Source organism: Orbicella faveolata, unplaced genomic scaffold, assembly GCF_042242905.1.
Source record: "Orbicella faveolata isolate gen_17 unplaced genomic scaffold, um_ofav_v1 contig_3, whole genome shotgun sequence".
Taxonomy (NCBI): Eukaryota; Metazoa; Cnidaria; class Anthozoa; order Scleractinia; family Merulinidae; genus Orbicella; species Orbicella faveolata.
The window spans coordinates 19,108,311-19,127,500 of record NW_028301558.1 but is presented as its reverse complement, the minus strand read 5'-3'; the positions used below and the strand labels follow the sequence as shown (position 1 = coordinate 19,127,500).

General features: G+C 40.4%; 2 protein-coding genes across 2 annotated transcripts in view; both read left to right on the top strand.

The window, feature by feature from the left end:
* LOC110069131 (acid phosphatase type 7-like) overlaps positions 1-18,400 on the top strand; it is a 21,081-nt gene extending 2,681 nt beyond the window's left edge. Inside the window, exons 2-8 of the mRNA XM_089298114.1 lie at positions 1,858-1,950; positions 9,330-9,485; positions 10,470-10,545; positions 11,291-11,408; positions 13,277-13,474; positions 14,554-14,759; positions 17,376-18,400. Of these exons, the coding sequence (XP_089154240.1) occupies positions 1,858-1,950; positions 9,330-9,485; positions 10,470-10,545; positions 11,291-11,408; positions 13,277-13,474; positions 14,554-14,759; positions 17,376-17,557 (1,029 nt within the window). The 3' untranslated portion in view covers positions 17,558-18,400. The remainder of the gene's footprint in view (positions 1-1,857; positions 1,951-9,329; positions 9,486-10,469; positions 10,546-11,290; positions 11,409-13,276; positions 13,475-14,553; positions 14,760-17,375) is intronic.
* LOC110069140 (doublesex- and mab-3-related transcription factor 3-like) lies at positions 1,971-8,270 on the top strand. Its single transcript, XM_020776613.2, has 2 exons — positions 1,971-6,474; positions 6,877-8,270. Exons 1-2 carry the CDS (start codon positions 6,207-6,209, stop codon positions 7,353-7,355), a joined length of 747 nt encoding a protein of 248 aa, XP_020632272.2. The 5' UTR covers positions 1,971-6,206; the 3' UTR covers positions 7,356-8,270.
* Positions 18,401-19,190: the final 790 nt, after the last annotated feature.

The following is a 19,190-nucleotide window of genomic DNA, read 5'->3' as shown; positions in this document are numbered from 1 at the left end:
AAGATACTAGTAGAAAGCAATTTGAAGAAGATGGATGGATGGGTAGATGGGCTTTATTTAAGGACGGTGCCTACTAATTACAAAGGTTTTTGCGCCAGGTTAAGACCATGCAGAAAAAGTAGATCTTTGCAATTGCTATTGGAATCCACAAGGAAAAATGGGGGTAGCCACGCATTTTTTCGAGATAATTAGCCTTGAATCTCAACGAAAATGCTGACATCAGCATTTTCCTGAAAAAAAAGGAAAGGATATTTCTTCACAGATTTCCATAGAATTTGCCTTTACATACAGAAAAGCAAACACATTTAAAAAGATCTTTAAACTACATGGCCAATGGTAACAAAAAAAACATTTTTGATATGTTTTTAATAACAAAATCGTTGCAAAAGCACTTCTAGCGTATCTGACAGCCTTCCTCTAGTTCAGCTAAAATACAGTCTAAATACCTTTTGCTCACAACCAGAAACTAATCACATGTTGAATAGACTTGCCACTTCTATTTCATAACATAAAATGTAGGGGTAACCACGCATTTTTTAAAGTTATTGATCTTTTTTGAAAAGTTTTACAGTGCCTGTTACATTTTTTTCCTGTCACCTCCCCAGTAAGTAAGACATTTGCGTATCTCACACTTGCTTTGCATGCGCACTACGCCATCTGCAGGTATGTGTTTACAGTTGGATTTCAGTATAATTTTCGACAGATAACAGCTAGGTTTTCAGCTGGGAGACGTAAACAGTTAGTGGTTAGCGATATGCTGCTATTCTGGTGTTCCTGGTTTGAGTACAGGTTCATTCAACTTAATTTGGTCACAGTGGGAAAATTTTGCTTTCATTTTAGTCGTGTACGTGATAGTGTAGTTGATTGCATAAATGTCAGCCCCAGCACGCACGTGGAGCTAAACCATGGCTTGTGTGATGCGCAGAACTTGTGCGCACTAACAAAAGTAGGCACCGTCCTTAAATACAACATTTTAAGCTACAAGCTTGTGGGGTTATGTAAAAATAAAAATAAAAATAAAATACACATTACAGTGTATGTAAATATAACTTGAATTTAAAACAGAAAATGATATATAGTAAATGGTTTGAACCCAGGAGTATCAGTAGTTCATATAGTGTGATCGTCTGGGTGAGTGTACATGTAGTTCTGAAAAGAGCTGTTGTTGGTGACTGATGTTTCGACAACTGGAGCGGAAGTCTTCTTCAGAGTCAAGTGAATAGTGTTTGTCAGTCAATGATGTTATAAGTCTGGTCCGTTGAACGTGATTGGTCAGTTTAGCCATGATGGCATTGGCTGAAAGACTTGTGTTAAGGTTGTCATCAGTCATTGGTCAGTTTTGATCTGTCTATTGTTAGTCAGATTGGTTGGTGTTTGGTCCATCTGTTGTTTGTCAAATTAAGTCAGTCTGTTAGAAGTCAGTTTTGGTTTCCTTTCCATCGTGAATAAGTTGTTTGTAAGGTGCTGGTAGTTGTTGACATCTGTTAAGAGGCATTTGTTCTGGGTGTACCGGCTTTCCAGAGTGAGTCGTTGAAAATAGTTTGAACTGTAGGTTAAGCACTGAACAGAGTCCCAGTCAATGTGGCAGTTTGTCAGTTGATGATGTACAGCAATGTGATTGTTGGCATCACCATTTCTTGAGGCTTAGAAGAGCCTATTTTATCAAATTTTTGGTCAGGTCATAAATAGGGTACAGATAATTTCAGATTTTTTTAAATAGGGTACACATAAGGGTTTTGGGAAGCAGTTTGCACACCCCCTCCCACTTTTTCTGGGAGTATCCCTGCCGGCCCTTCCTTGAGTCATTTGATTATAAGTCAAACGTGACATTCATGCCATGTTTTCTTATTTTGCCAGGGTTTAATTCCTGGGAAGAATTATTCATATCGGGTTCAAAGTGGAAGTAATATTAGTCAAGGATTTGAATTTACTGCAAAGAGAGATGATGAGGTTAGTCATTACTTTAATTATTTAGTTAAATATGGAATAATTAATTAATTTAATTTAATGCGTATGTATATACTCCTATTTCTGTTGGTCAGACAACAGTAAACTATGCAGGTCAACTTCTCTGTAACAGCTGAGGGTGTGGGTTGGCTGTAATTTGATGCTCACTACCTAAAATATTTACATTTATTCAATTATGTTTAGTATGCAAAAAGGACATGATACATGTACATTCATCTTACATACATGACAAAATTCAAGTTCCCATCTGTGATTAAAGCCTGTGATAATGTCAAATTGTCATCGCAGACATAAAATGTTTCTTATGTTCTTAAGGTATGATATCATTGTGATTAAAAAAAAGGTGTAACAAGAAATCGGAGAAGTTGTTGCATAATTTATCTATTGTTTATAAAGAAGGATTACACTGTTAAACAGACCTGCCGCCCTGCTGTGCTTATTCAAAACACATAATGAGCTTTAAGCATTTAGGGACCGACCATTTATTTTTTTGAGGGGGCAGGGGGTAAGAAATTTTTTCTCACCTTTAGGTTGTGCATGATTTTTTTGGTGGGCAATAGCTTGTGCAAGAATGGTTTTAAAAGTCAAACACACGACCTGGAGAGTAGAAAGCACTTGTTCAATTTTTTTCATGGCTCCCCTTGCACAATTTTTTGTTAGCAGTTTTAGTTGTGTGGTAATGTTTTTTTTTGAATTGTCCCATAGTTGGAGAGGCTTGCATGTACGCGATTCAGCTATATTTGACTTTCTTTTGGAAACAATGAGCAACATTAATATTTTACACTGGGTTTTTGTTATTGTTGCCATCATTTTGGATGAAAAGAAGAGTAATTATGTTGCTTTGATGAGTACAAACAGCTCAGGCTGCAAATGTTTGCAGATTTTTCCAAGGGTGATAGTTTTTTTAGTATACTTGTTAATTCCAACCGAGGTGGCAATTTCATTGCGAGATTTAGGAAGAGTGACCTTTGGACAGTGTTTTTTCTATTTTACATTTGGTCTTTTGAAACAAATAAAGTCTCCAATAACTTTTGCAATTTTATTCTAATATTTGAAAGGAAAAAGCCAGTTGAAAAGAGACAAAAAGGATCAATTCGGTTTCATTTGTTTTGGTCATGAGTAATTGTAAAAGTTAAGGTGAGTTGGAATGAAGAGAAAAACTCAATATGAACAAAACGATGGAGTTGTTAGGGTTTAAAACAATGGAACAGGATTTTTCGGTCCTTTGAGTTTCCAAAAATATTCAAGTTTGTTAATTACACCATTAAGCCGCCCATCCATTTGGAGCAAGAAATTTATAAAATGCCACCCTCTGCTCTCCCTTTTTTTCTTTTATGACTAGAACAATAAACGACAGACTGTATTTCCAGTGTAGTTTAACCTTATTGGTACTGGTAAAGTACTTTGCAAAAAAACGCCCCTTCTCCCCCCTATATGAAGCCCCCTCCTACTTTTTAGCTTCACCAAATCAAACGTTCATGGGGGAGGGCCTACCAGAGGATTTAATACGAGATGTACAGGCCCGCAGATGATCCCCGGCCCGCAAATGATCCCAGGACCGGAACTGATTCCACCGCAAAAAGTTAGGAATGGTGTGGACTCCGTGAAAAGTCTATGGATGGATACATATTTTCCTAATTATCCTAGGTGGAGAAAACACAGGCACCTCAGGCACAAAAGCAGCAATAAATAACAATAAACATACCGCGCAAAATACCAAATTGACACCTGTCGACTGTAAATTTTTCCATTAGGAAACGCACTGTGAAAAGAAACATGAATCTTCGAAGATTGCTCTGCCATCTAATTAACCGCCAAGAACTTTTCCCTTTACACCTCTTATACGCGCGTCCTAGATAGACACGGGCTTCCACGAAAGTGCACAAGATTCCCTCGTGCGAATGCATGGCGTACGAGTAGAGCTGTCGCTTTTGCTCGTGCAATTTTTTTTTTTTTACCGTCAGTAATCTCCTCTGTGGCAAAAGCTACGCGAAAACGTAGTCAATCCCCACTCGGCAATTCTCCGTTGTCTCCAAATTTGAGGATATAGTGAACATCCTGTGTTAAGGTTACCCGTATACCTTCAGATCGGCAATTTTCTTCAAATTTGGATTTTTGGGTAAAAGTAATGGTCGAAGAGTAATCTCTAATTTCTGAAAAAAAAAATGAAAAAAACTAAATATTGGGGGAGAAATGGAGGTTTTACGTTATGGCCGGAAGTAAAAGTTCCCTCGCGATTGACAGCCCTATAACGTGTATGCAATCAACCGAGACGACTTTCGCGGGAATATCACCTATATGGATACCACGAATTGGCTGGCTACTCGCCTCTACTCAGTTGATCAGCATTGTTAATCCAAGCATTTTTCGTATTAGGTGTAATTCTATTAAGTTATAAGTAAACACGGACCACTGAAAACTCCGTGGACCAGTTCGAAAAAGCGAAAACAGCGAAGAACGAATGAAAATACATCTCGAAGAAACGAAAATTGGCCTCGCGGATGAAACTATGGCCATCGTATCAAGCGGGCAAAAAGATCGAGTCAAGAGAAGAGAAAGGTTCTGTACAACTTTGGGAACTTGACAGCGATAACAGCGATTTTTACAGTGACTCTTCTTTTGAGTCCGATACCGATGAATATGAATCGTCGGACTCATTGAGATCCATTGGAATATTATCCATGCACATTTGCTCCGGCGCGCTTTCTTTTGTTTGTTTTCTTCGCCCAGCCACTCTAGCGTTCGTATCCTTCTTCGTCTTCACCATTTTGCCAGACCAGCTTCAAGAAAAACCGAGCTACAGAAAAATTATCTCTCCGCCTTGTGTGTTTTGGATATTCGCGCGTAAATTTCACCGCGGGAAAAAACTTTCCAATCGCTGATTGGCGCAGTGATCTGAGAACCCATTTGAAGGCGTTTGTGGGCGGAGTTTGTTTGCGAAGCAAGAGATTTTTTTTAGTGCTGTTTTCTCGAATAAAAATTTTCGCTTGAAGCAGACACTTGAGTTACAACTCAAAGGGAATTTCTTCGATTGCCCTTAAATTTGGACAGTAGCTAGATTAATATATAGTAAACAAAGACGTGTCTGCGAATTGTTTATTTCGAAATATTTTTTCTGCGAGAGCGATTTTTGTACGATCACTTCACATTTTTTAGATCCTATTTCGAAAATGTTCTGTAACTTTTTACTGCAATTGAATATGGCAAAACGCAGACACACTTTTTTAACGCTTTTTGTCCTTAAACCGGAAAAGAAAAATAAATTGGCGAAAAACAAAATTCGCTTTGACTTGAAGCTTCCAAAAGGTGATTAGGGCGCTCGCATTTAGTGGTCCTGAAAAAATCGGCAATTCATTTCATTGCAAAATTCTTGGTATAGTTTGATAGCCAGCTCTATAAGCTTTAATTTGATATAGGGGTTTAGGTATCTACCGCTTAAACCGGACGCGTTACATCGCTTGGACGCGAGACACCCCTGAGGTAAAGTCGTTGAGGGAAGGACCTAGCTAAACTACAAATTTCAAACACAGGGTTTCTTGACGTTGGATATCATTTTTAAAGTTGTGAAATTTGTATTCACTGTGAAACTCAGAATTAATTAAACCAATTAAACGCGAGAAAACTAAACCGCTAACACCAGGGCTGTTCCGAAAACGCGCAGTGCGGAGTGCGGAGTGTAAAAAAAAAAAAAAAAAAAAAAATAATAATAATAATAAAAAGATTACGAAAAAATTAATAGAAAAATTAGAAATGATATAAAATTTAAAATTTAATTGAGAGAATAACTAAATACATAAATCAACTAAGAATAGAAGTTTAAGAAATAATATAATAAAAACTCACACCGTCTGAAGTGGACCGTTCATATCGCGGTCATTTCATTTAGTCAAAATTGTATATTCAACTCACGAGCTCACGTTTAAGTTCATTTGCGTTCCAGGATCATTTGCGAGCCTGTGCAGAGATCATGACAAACGTGTCTGGAAAAGGGTAAAGTGAAACGCCATTTAGATAAAAAGAAAAAAAAAAAAACCTGGAAAAAAATTACAAAGCATTTGAAGCTTCTCTTTTAAGCACGTGCTCTGCATGAGAATACACTATTTTGGGCCAATCATCTCTGATTGCTTGATTTGACAGGCATGCGCCTATGACTGGTTTAGGCACCGCCTTATTTCCCTTACAAGTCATCCCGTCTAGGTTTTTGAAAACGGCAACCTTACAAATACCAGCGGAACAAAATGGAGGAATCTTCTCTCGAGAAGCGGATGAATATAAGCTTAAGAAGGGAACGCAAACCTTCTTGTACCCTCTGTAAAAATCACGGAATGCGATCGAATCTCAAAGGACACAAACGGCACTGTCCTTTCTCGAACTGTGACTGCGAACCATGTGTCAAGGGAAGGCAAAGAAGAGTTGTGATGAGAGAGCAAGTTCGTCTTCGGAGAAAACAGATGAAAGATATCGAAAGTCGCTCTAACAGTGTTGCACCCGTCGAACCATTTCAAGGTAAGAAAGAAAAAGGGAAGCTGAAATGTAAGCTCGATGTTTGTTGTTTTTCGCCGCCAATGAATTCTTCCATTTGAAGTTCTTTTAGCTTGGGCTCGTAAAACATCCACGTAAACTGTCTAGCTCAGTTTTGCAAAGTTTATGCTCAATATGTTTGTTTACATTTTAAAAGGATAGTTTGGTTTTCTCAGAAGTTGAAAAATGTTTACGCAGTTTTGGTAAACTTGTTTCAAGTTGTAAGTCCTTACTTGAAGTTTGCGTAAACATGAAAACTTATCTTGTTAAACTTCGTAATTGTTTAATGCTTTGGGGAATCGTTCTAATGACTTCTTTCTTAAATTTAATGGTTTTCCTTGGACTGCAGCATACTTCACTTACCTTGCTGTTTTGATCAAATTGCAGTGAATTTTTCCCTCGCCGCGGTGAAAACTGAATTAAGCTTACCTTCCACCAACGAACACAGAAGCTTCGAGGACGAAAAAGAATTAGCCATCATGAAACACTGCGGAAGAAACGGAGGCTTGACCCACAGCGTGTCCAACATTTTGCATTCACAGTTCAGCGTTCCTAGGCAGCAGTCCTTCAACTGTAGCGCTTACATGCCAACTCCTTTTCAGCTTCGGTGGAATACTAGAGATGTATTCTCGGGCTTTCCTTCTTATAACAACTGGCGACCCGAACAACCCGTTTCTTCCTGCCCGATCGAGCCGCCAACCAGCCCTGGTTTCGCGGTATCCGATAACAGCGCTTTTGTGAAGTACTGTGGCTATTCTCCAAGGACGGAGAGCAACTCTTGTAGATTTGGTCATTCTTCGTCCACAGAGACTGCTTCGCTACTGGCATCGTTTGGAGGTTCAGAACAGGGGACACCAAAACAATGAAATAATTTATTGAAGTACTTTCCGACGGTATCTTGCATTTTTCCCTTAATACTCCTTTAAGTTCGTGGTTAGGTTGTGTTAACGTTTCATAGAGTATACAGAAGAACGTTTGCACGAGGAATGAAAGTCTTTCATTACCTTACATTAAATTTTCATTTGTACTAGAACACTTCTACTTGTTTCCTCAATGTTTCCGTAAATAGATTTGTGTGAACATGTTTAGTACTTTTAACCAAACATACAACCCTATTGTTTAAGGTTGCTCAGCTAAGAGGTTCACCATGGTCATTTTTCCACAATGCTATGAAACAATAATTTGTTTCCCACGCTGGTTAAAATCTTCAGTAATGAGCTATCTAATAAACTTTTGAGTCAATTTGTGTGAAAAAGGTTTTGCTTGTGGCTAGATCACGTTCGTCTGATAAAGCAGTCCTTATGTCTACTTGTGAAGCCGCTGTCAGACTTCCAGCTTGTCAAATCTCGATTGAAACGATGCTGGCTTGACAGAATGGCGCCTGCTTTCTACAACAATTGTTTATGACCGCTTATATAGGGTTGCCACTGGTCAGAAAAAGTTTATTTTAAAGGGAAAAACTGAAATAATTTGACACGCCTGGTTTAATACCATTGAAGGCTGGAAGAAACATTTGGAGTCACTGTGATCTCAACGATATTTTTCCTTAACGAAGAAGACAAATTTATTTAAAACTTATTAGTCTCATGAACGAGTAGAAAGGAAGGCTGTAAGTTCATGCTAGAAGCCGCTACTAGATCTCAAATTTTGCACACATTTTGGTCCGAGAAATGCTATTTTTTATAAGGGATAAGTCGGGGAATTTTGAAAGGTGATGTTTGTGCAACAATGTTTTGAGATTTCAGGTAAAAATGTCACCATCAGAGAAAAGAGCAAAGAAATATATAGAGTTTCCCGTGTGTATATAAACAGAGGAATATACAACCAGGCTCTTGTGAAACAAGCATTTTATGTCTAACTCAATAAGACTAATCAGCCATCAATTTCTCTTTACAACATCCATAGGCTATGCAGACAAATAAACGTCAATCACTTCAACGAAAATTTTAAAGACTTGTAACTGAACAGTTCTGTCGGTAAAGATAATCGTGGATTAGTTTTTGTTTAGTAAGAGCTTTATTTTAATTCTGATAACACGGCGAGTCTGTGCTCCTTGGTTTTCTTAGGTCTTAAGTGAAAACAGTCCGAGTGTAGTTTGCCAAAAAGTAAAAGTAAAACAGAAGAAACAAAACAAAGCAAAACAACCTAAATAAACAATTATCGGGCGTTAATTGGGAGCAGGGCAGAGATAACAAATTCAGCCCAATAAATGACTAAACAGTGCGTGTCTCACTGTTGGGAGGCGAGCGCGTAACCAGCTGCGTGACTTCTCGCTAAGGACGGACCATTATTTAATGAGGTGGAGGGTGGGGGGAGGGGGGGGGGGGAGTAATTTTCTGGGACATGAAATTTTTTTCTCACCGTTAGGTTGGTTGTGCATGATTTTTTCTCGTGGGGAGCAGCTTGTGCAAGAATTTTTTCCCACAGGACCCGGATAGTAGAAAGCACTTGCTCGATATTTTTTTCTCCAATGGCTCCCCAAGGCACGATTTTTTACATCCGTTTTTGTTGTGCAGAATTGTCTTTTTGAAATTGCCCAACCCTCCCTTGAGGGGAGAACCGTCCCTGGTCCGTCCCTAAATTCCCAAGTATTCGCTCTCCACCCGTTCCCTGACCCGGAATTGATGAGCTCGCGGGTGGAAAAGGACGCCCACTTTCCTCGCGGTTCCTCTTTACACGCAAATGACTATAATTTTTTTTTTTTTTAGCCTGCATTAAGGGGACCCCAGCAGACTGTTTTGGGGACGCTTTTTCTACGTATCGCAAAACGACATGTTGGACCTTTTGATAAACTGTGGTACTTGAAGAAAGCGTTAATTGCATCTCTCTAAAATTTGCAGGATTGGTCGCCGCAGTTCTTGGTTTATGGAGACATGGGCCGAATCGGTGGGGCGCCCAGTCTTAAACGGCTTATTTCTGAGGCCAGGTCCGGACATAACACGGCCGTGTTGCATGTTGGGGACTTTGCGTATGACCTGAATACCCAAGGGGGACTGGTAAGCAAAGCTACTATGATCTCCCGTGATCATGAGTTTAACATGGAGAGAAAAACACCAATTTGATCTAGCAAAATTACGTGAAACCACCGTAAAATACTCCTCGTTCTCTGGAGTTTATCCATATAACTTTTAATTACGGAAGTTCGTCTTTGATCCAGTATGTAACATCTTTTTAATGCGATATGTTGCGGTGATTATCTAACAGCGAGTTCCTAAAAGACGCAATGGACTCAAAGCAGATACGCGAAACCGTCGCAAAGCGCGGGAAAAGCAACCCGCCTGAAACCCGCGTGGTAAAATAATACAACACTCGCCTCCTGATTGGTCGAGAAATGAGCGTGTTTGTTCTGATTGGCAAAAACAGAGTTCAGTAAACGTAACACCAGATGAAACAATAACTGCAAATAAAAATACCAGTAGGTAAAGGTAGAGCTAATTTCACGAGTTTGAGTACACACAAGTGCGCGAGAGAAAGCCCTGTAACGAAGAACATCGGTTTGACGTTTTGGTAAGTAAAAATACAGCGAAAAATATGATGGCTGAGTTTTGTTTCTAAGACGAAGAAAGGAACCCATTCAAGTGAAACTTTCACACTGAGGCCTATTTTATATGACAGAAATTTGGCACAAAATTTATCCGTGCTGTGCTGAACCATTTTTTGGTACGCGTGACATTATTGGAACCCGTACCCAAAATTTTCTGTCATGTAAATGGGTCTTTAGAATGTTCGTTAATAACGTTTGCTATCTGAACATGCTGAGAACAATTCTGTCGTAGTTTTGGATTGTCTGGAAATTCAACTGGTCGTGAGTAAAAATGTTTCTGACTGCCTTCCTTACGATTTGTTTCGTTATCTCTAAAAGGCTTTAGTGTGATATCAAGATCCTTCTCCTTATAACGATCAGGCACTGTAATCTCAATACTTGTGATGCGGTAAGGGAAAATTCACACTGGTCACCACTGACTGTTTGTTTCCCGTAGAATGGCGACGCGTTTATGAACAGGATTGAGCCCATTGCAGCACGGATTCCTTACATGACGTGTGTTGGAAATCACGGTAACAACGAAACTAACCAGTCAGACGTTAGAACGAAAACTGAGGAGGATGCTTTCCATTCGGCACAACATTCCGGTTTGAATTTCCGGAAATTACTATTGACGAATGGAACAGCATTTTTCGGAATTTATGGGAAAAGAGGATAACCTCGCGGAGCATATCCAAATTTTTAGGAAACTTTTGCCGAGAATTTCCGTTCCATTTGATTTTCGTCCCAGAATTTCCGGAATTTTCGGTTGAATGGTTCGCTTTTCGGAAAGTCAAACTTTACCGTGAAATTTCGGTACCATTTGTCCTCATTACATAATTTTCGGCATTTTTGGTTCAATGGAAAGCACCCTTGGTTTTCTGGTTGGATTTGTTTGCCTATTAATTAATTTATAAGCAATTCCAATGTAGTCAAACTCGGAGAAAGTTTTTTTTTTCAGCTTCTGTTGATGCACACGTTCGATTTTTGTTATTTGTGCAGCTTCACTCCAATCGCAATTATCAACAGAGTATCAATGTTCTTCCCTTCATCCTCTCTTGCTATTATCCTGAATATGGTTAAAGTTGGTTTTTGTGCAACATACCGTTTGAATGTTGAACCTGTTCGAGGTTCAAGTTGAGTAACATTGCACAAGAACGCTAAAAGGGGAAAAAAAACTTTCAAACGATTTTCGAAGAGACGCTTTTTAAGGAAAACGAATAGCTAGTGCTCAAAGCACACTTACAAGATCTATTTTTGTCCTCGTTCTTGTTGCAGAAATTCCCTTCAACTTCAGTCATTACCGGTACAGATTTTCCATGCCGCAGCTTGAGTGGCCTATGGCATTAAATAGAATGTGGTACAGCTTTGACATCGCCAGAGTGCACTTTATTGGGTTAGTTGTTACACAAGATTACCATTAAGGGTGGTACTTTAGCCTTTTTTAGCGGGTGGGGGGATGGTGGGGTGATTTAGTACAGCCACGAACTTTATTTTTTAACCCCTTCATGCACTAGGAAATATTTTTCTCGGGACGTGTATATGCATGAAATGTGTTCTTCATATAACATGCTTTTTTTTGTCTCGCAGAACGTGCGTGAATTGTTTTTGGCAGTGGTCGTGTGCATGAAGTTTGTTTGGTAAAAGTATGCCTGCAGGATAACTTTTTCAAAATCACCCCCCCCCCCCCCCCCCACCACCTCCTGGAGAGTCAAATGGTCCACCGCTTACACCGTGTAATTACAATCTGAGCTGATACTTGTTAGAAGGGGAGAAAGAGAAGTTGTGTCTAGAATTGGGCTGTATGTAAACAACTGCTGTACACCTAAATAGGACTTAATTTGTTCAAAATCTCAGCTGGAAGAGACAATCCAGTTAGCTACTTAGATCTGGATTGTTGATTTAGTGGAGTTTTGGTCTGGTACAGGAATTTAGCTTGGTACACGAACCATCACTGCAACAAATACCTCTTACTGACAGAGTTCGAGGTCCGCACTGTTAGTTACAAGTGTGAGGCGCTGTGGCCTCATGGTTAGTGCGCTCGTCTCCGGATCGAGCGTTCCGGGTTCGAGCCCTGGCCGGGGACATTGTGTTGTGTTCTTGGGCAAGACACTTTACTCTCACAGTGCCTCTCTCCACCCAGGTATATGAATGGGTACCGGCGAACTTAATGCTGGGGGTAACCCTACGATGGACTAGCATCCCATCCAGGGGGGAGTAGAAATACTCGTAGTCGCTTCACGCTACGGAAACCGGGATAAGCTCCGGCCTGGTGGGCCACTTGGCTCATATGCAGACTTTACGTTTTACTGTAAGTTACAGACCGAGTTTTTCCCCATCGATTTATGGCCCAAGCGCGAAGCGCGAGGGACATAAATCGAAGAGGAAAAACGAGGATCCGTAACTTACCGAACGGACCGAGAAAATGAGGTTAGTAAGATATTTATTATATCTCTACAGTGTGTCTGACGGGTTCGGAAACGATTTCTATTCACGCGAAACGGCTTCAAATTTCTGACGCACCTCGAAAGCTAAACGAGTCAATTTGAAATCGTTGTTTAAGTGCGTGTTAAGTCGTTAGTAGGTTTTAATACACAATTTCAAAAGTAAAAGAAAGTTTTAGAGTTTTACTTGCTAAAAACGCTAAGAACACTTGGCGACAAATCACGAAAGCACTGAACCCAGGGCCTCGTGAGTTGAAGGCTGATTTACCCCTAACGATTTGCAGTGGCCAGTTAGCATCAAGTATCAGGCGATTTAATAACGAACGAAATCGCAAGTAATCGTATCTATAACGAAATTCTCGATAGTGATTGGTTCTCCGCGCGCCTATTTGCCACGTAATCGGCGCGCGATCACGTGGGTGTCCAGTTACAGGTATCCAATTTTAATTGGACAGCTGTCATTGGATCCCACGTGATTCGCATGTCAATTGTGCGAGCTTTAATGGCTTTCTTCAAAGCTTATGAAACGCGCTACATACGTTTTCGCTCAAAAGAAGTTTTCAAAAGACATTTTTAATTCCAAAATTTGTTATAGACAGAATTAATTAGGAATTGGACCTCGTGTCGTACAATTCAGGTAGTAATCGTGCTTGTGATTTCGAATCGGCCTCGCGCTTCGCGCTCGTCCGATGTTAACATTACTCGCACGATTACTTCCTGAAATGTACTTCACTTGGTCCAATTACTATTACTAATTGTTAATTACCAGTAATCGAAAGAGTTTCACTATCCATCTTTGCTGCTTTTCACATCATAACAGCTACTCTTCCGAAGTATACTTCACTAAAGGTCCGATCCAGGATCAGCTGGAATGGCTAACAAACGACCTCAAGGAGGCGAACAAGCCCGAGAACCGAGCCAAGCGACCATGGATCGTTGCGTTTGGTCACAGACCCATGTACTGCTCGAACATTGACAGAGATGATTGCACAACGCTGAAGTCTGTGGTCAGACACAGGTGAGGTGTTCAGTTACTTCTCTTGACGGAAGTGAATCCCTCTGCTAAAATGTTGTAAGCATAATTAAAACTTTTAACTTGTCGGAAGAGTTTGCCTTGAAGCGCTTTCTCCCAGTTTGAAGTTGCGCTAATTTTTCCATCGCCTCGTCTTCTAGTCCTACCTAACAGGCAACATGAAGTGCGCAATCAGTTGTCAAAGATCGTAAACTGTAGATAGTCGAAGGTAGACGGGAGTCGAAGGTGTTAGGTCGGTTTTCGTGTGATGGCTGAAAGACCAAAACCAACGCGAGTACGACGCCGGCCAATCACAAGAACTGAACACAAAAGACATAATGAACCAATACGAATACGAAGCAAATACATATAATAACCTCTAAGAGAGGGAAAACTTGTGTGACCAAGTCGCGTTTGACTTTCACGGTTTGCTTCTAGTCGAGTAGCTTATGGGAAGTTGTAACGGAATACCTTTATTACGCAAATCCCCTTATTATTTATATAGATAGCTGAGTGTCCACCATGTGTGCACATCATGTAACCAGACTGAGAGACAAGCCCAATAAAGCATGAAACATAGGCAAGGGCGGGAAAACATGTTAAGGGAGGCAAGTAACGGGTGGCAAGAGCGGGAGAAAAATTTAAGGGGATTCCAGGACAGGAAAAACCATGTGACGGTCGAAAATCGCGGGAAAACATGGCCGGCCAGGAGACAAGGCTAGGACGCTAAATAAACATATATAATGGGAAACAAGCGCGAGAAAACATGTAATGGGAGGCCAGGACAGGAGAGAGGAGAAGGGGAGAAGCTTGTTTCTAGAGAAAATCGCGGGAAAGACGTAAAATAAGCATGTATCGAGACGTCAGCGCGGGAAAACGTCCAACGAAACGCAAGTGCGGAGGGGTGTGACCAAACTACTCTGTTCTGTCTTTGCATTTTATTGGCTCGAAATCTTTTTTCTTATAGCCTGAAAACGTTGAACTAGTTGTTGAACTAATTGTTAAGCTGTACTGCAGTTGCGTTTAGCTAAATTGAACAGGTCATCGGTAATTTTGACTAGCCTTTCTGTTTTTGTCATCTCCAGCCTCGAACCGTTGTTTTTCCAGTACGGTGTGGATTTGATCATTGAAGCGCATGAGCACTCGTATGAGCGCCTTTGGCCAGTCTTCAACGATACAGTGACGGCTCACAACTACACCAATCCCAAGGCTCCAGTCCACCTGATATCCGGCGCGGCTGGCTGTAACGAGTTTTATGGAATATGTGTGAATCCAATGTTGGGACCAAGAGGTAGGCAATTTCGTTATAATGCAGCGGTTACACAAGGGAGTGTTCTTAGCTTACGACAGTTAAAAACACACCTAATTGGGTGGGGGTGTGCTGCCGTAACGCTGGAACCGTACCCTATACTAGACCGCGATCAGTTTGATTTTGTAACCCTATTCTACACAAGGCACAAAACCCCATACACTATCCCAGACTAGGTTGTATGTCAAACAGCCAAGAATGTCAATAGCAGCTACTGCAACTGAATGCAGAGTTGTTCATTTGGTGTAGCATATTGATAATCATCCAAGCAGCTCAGCAGAAAGATTTAAAATAGCTCTGATTTGCCTGGACACAGTCATGTTAAATTAACTACAGATATGTAAATAATAGTCTCCATTTGGCGCGAAAATATGCTCGGATATTTGTCCGCGGACATTATCTGTTCCTTAAAGCTCACAGTTTTCGAGAGCGTACATCTTGTTTATTATCCTTCAAACATTTTTCGAAACACGCGCAGTTTTGAAAATTGGGGAATATCACTCGGATATTCCCCAGTTTTAGCTGGAGCATATTCAGTCACGTGATGCGTTTAGACCAATCGCGCACGAGCGAAAATATTTGATGGATTATAAGCCTGTATATGCCTGCTTGGTACAACTCGTCTTTGTGACGCAGTTTTCTTCCACGGTACGGAAAGTGGCATCGATGCTCTGACTGGAGGATAGGATGGGATTTTAGTCTATCAGTTTCTGCTAATAAGTAACTTCAAAGGAGCCCAAAACATGGCAGAAAATTTAAACTGTCCTCGGATTTCGAGCGAAATGCGATCTGCTTAAGCGCACTTGATGTTTAAGTAAGCCCGGGAAAATTCAGCACAGAATAAAGAACTATCTCGACTTCTAATTCCCCCCTTGAAACTCGGTAATACTACAGGCCCATTGCAGTTTGAACAGGTTTTAGTTCCAGTGGGAATGTAAGAATAGTCCTGCATCTTTATTTCGACTAAAACGAAGCCAGACACCCTCGTGCTCTACCCTCGTGCTCTACCCTAGTTCACGGTCTTCACGGAGATTTCGGAGTAGAGAACCCGAAGATAGCATTTGCCAGTTTGCATTGGATGATACCTTGGACTGAACAAAGACAACACAGCGTAGACAGTCCACAGCGTAAGTAGTTTGGCAACTGCACAACGCACCGCAGGCAGACAATAGGCTGAACAATCGGGCGTCCTTGAAGAGACGAAGAACAGTGCAGCAGTGTTGAGTCGGATGCAAAAGATTCTGACATCGCTTACCATACCACGTCATACAGTGACCTTTCCATTGACTTCACAAAAGAAAAACTTAATCAAAAAACTGATCTATCAAAGGATGAAAGATCTAGTAATCGCACATGAATCAAAAAAATAAGGATGGCTCAGATAATTTTTAAAACAAACTTGCCTTGTCTATACAAAAACGTGTAATAAAATAATTTGCGGCAACCTTAAGATAAAATTCCCAGATTTTTTCACTGACTTTGAACAGGGATTTAGAAACTCCCTGACGTGATGCAAAACTCCAGGACTTTTCCCTGACTTTGAATAAAATCTAATTTTCCCTGACTTTTCCCTTCCCGTGGCAACCCTGTTCTATGTTATTTGTCCATGGACGCTGATTTGACAGAGTAATAAGTTTCTTAGCAAACTCTTGGGTTCATCGGCGAGCATGCAAGTGGAACACTTGAGGTCGTTAAAGTAAATTAAGTTTGTAAAGCTTAAGTTTCGAGCGTAAGCCAAAACAACAACAACAACAAACAACAAACAACAACAACAACAACAACAAGAAGCAACAAATAACAACAACAACAACGGCAACAACGATCTTAAGGCCTCGTCCACACTACGCTGGGGGAATTTGAAAACACAGCCTTATTTCTACGGTTAAGCCTACTGTCCACATGGCCTGCATAGCTTGGTGGCTTTAAGCAATTTGAGTGCGCTAAGAAAGCGGCGAAGCCGCCGCGGTAACGAGCGCCAAAGAGCGGCGAAGCTGCGAGGAGCCTGGGAGAGAGCTCAAATTACTTAAACCGCCAAGCTACGCAGGCTGCCGTCCACACCAATCCGTCACGAAAATGGGACTTTTCGAAAACGCTCTTCAAACCGGAGGAATTTGAAAACGCCGACTTTGCGTTTCGAAAACGGAGCTTTTGGAAAACGATGGCGTCACGATGATCATGTGATTTCTTTACCCGAGTTTTCCTCAAACACAAATCCCTAATGACCGGTGATTGCTGCGTTTTTCATTTCCTCCGGGGTAGTGTGGACGGGAAGCATTTGATGCGTTTTCAGAGTGAAACCTCGGTTTTCAAATTCCTCCGGCGAAGTGCACGGGGCCTAATTTCTGCTCTTTTTGATTTAGACATAGCAATTTTTTTCTTGGACAATTCCGCGATTCTGCCCTTCGTTATTATTTCTTTTTCGTAATATTTTGCACCCCTTACCAATGCAGCAATTGCCCGCTGTATGTTTTCCCAACTGACGTTGAAAATAAATCATGGTGTAATCATTATTACTTCAATCCGTGCATTCACCGCTCGTCCGCATAAAACCAGCTCAAAAATTCTGGAGTTGAAGTGTTTATCGTCATCTTACGCTAGGTCCTTGGTCCGCCTTCCGAGAGTGGTTCCCAGGCAACGCCGGCTATGGCAAGCTGCGGATAGTGAACTCGACCCATATCTACTGGGAACAAATCAAAACTTACGATGGTTCAGTGACGGACAGTATTTGGATTTCACAGGAACACCATGGACCGTTTAAACCTCTGGATGTGGAATATTAAACGGCCAGAGCCTGAGAGACTCTAAAACGCTATGGCCCGTGATCTTAACAATTAAAAAAATTCGTCTTTTTTTTTTCCTTTATTGAAATATATTTGATCATTACAACAGCATCATAATGTATTAATTAAAATGTCTCTTAGTGCTGAACAGCTTGTGATGAACATTGAAATTCTGCCCACTAGTTTTCATGCATTTTTGAATTTTCTCTCGGGAGACATTCATTTCCAGTCAGATTCTGTATTCTTCTTAGCTATCTACCCGAAAAATGTTTAGAGAAGATAGCATTTAACTACCATCACTCTCGAAAGTCTGCAAGGTCTACTAGAAAAGTTGATAAATTTGCGTATTTCTTAGCTTATAGGCCTGCTGAAAGGAAGTGTTTGTTAATGTTTTGCGTATCTGTATCCTTGCTTCGCATCTTCGCCGATTTGTACAGAAATGAGGGAAGTTATGTTATAGGCGAGGAATTTCAGGTACAAGTTACATCGATAAAACTCGTGGCGAAAATCATCCAGGAACAAAATTACCACATTTCAATTTTTCTCCACTAATTATTAGTGTAGTAAACATGATCACAAGTGAATTGTCTCTATTTTTTCATAACACGATTTACGACGTAATTCAAAGTATGAATTAAGAACAGAACAGGTTGAACTATTTCAATGTGGACTTCCTGTCGTAGCTGTATTTTTGCTTTTTGTAGTAATGTTAGATAGTGGACCTAGAAGTAGTGTACAAGCGCTATTGTAATGTAGCATTAAGTATTAATTCAAAATGTTATGCACTTTTTTTCACAAATGCGTTTTTGGCAGAAAATAAATTAACACCAGCTTTTCTACTGAGTTGTTTCGTCACTTTGTTACTGAGTTTTTTTTTAGTAATTTTTTATGATCTTTTTAGATCTTTCTATAATCTCTTTCGAGATCTCAAAATATTAGTTGACGTTTTTGAACGAAGTTAAGAGAATTTAGCAAGGTAATTTCGGTTTATCTGTCAAATGAATGGTAAATATTACTTATACACAAAAACGTGTACGTTTAGGGGATTCAAGAACTGAGAATTAACCTTTGTAGTCCATTGGAAGTACTTGTAATCTTTCTCTTTTTTTGCGGTTAATGAAGAAACTTAAAGACTGGCCTAACCCTGGAAATGTACAATGATGTTCGAGTAAAACAAGCGATTGCTGCGTTGGCGGTGTCCTCGACAGTTGTGGCGTGGAGCCTTCATATACAAATAATAAGTCTACTGTTAGATTAACTGGCTGAATGTTATTTTACCACCTGGACTGCACAACTTTCCGTGCGATCTCTATTTAACGCAGGCCTTGTTTGTCCTTGCGACGGAAAACAGCGTTTTTTTATTTGATTAGACGCACAGTAAAACGAGCTTTAATAACTTTTTTAGCAATGTGTGTTTGCTTAAGTTGGTCCGAAGGCGACCTATTGTTCTCGTTTATTAAAGCTGTCAGAGTGTGCGATATGTAATTTATCTGCAAGTAAACCTATTCAGCGCGTTTTTGTTATGCGTTAAGTTCAAACAACGCGCTATTGTGACAAAGCTTGCGATTCAAAGGACCTCGTACGCGGTAACTGTACTCACAGTTGTTCTCGAAAGTAATTATCTAGGGCTCTT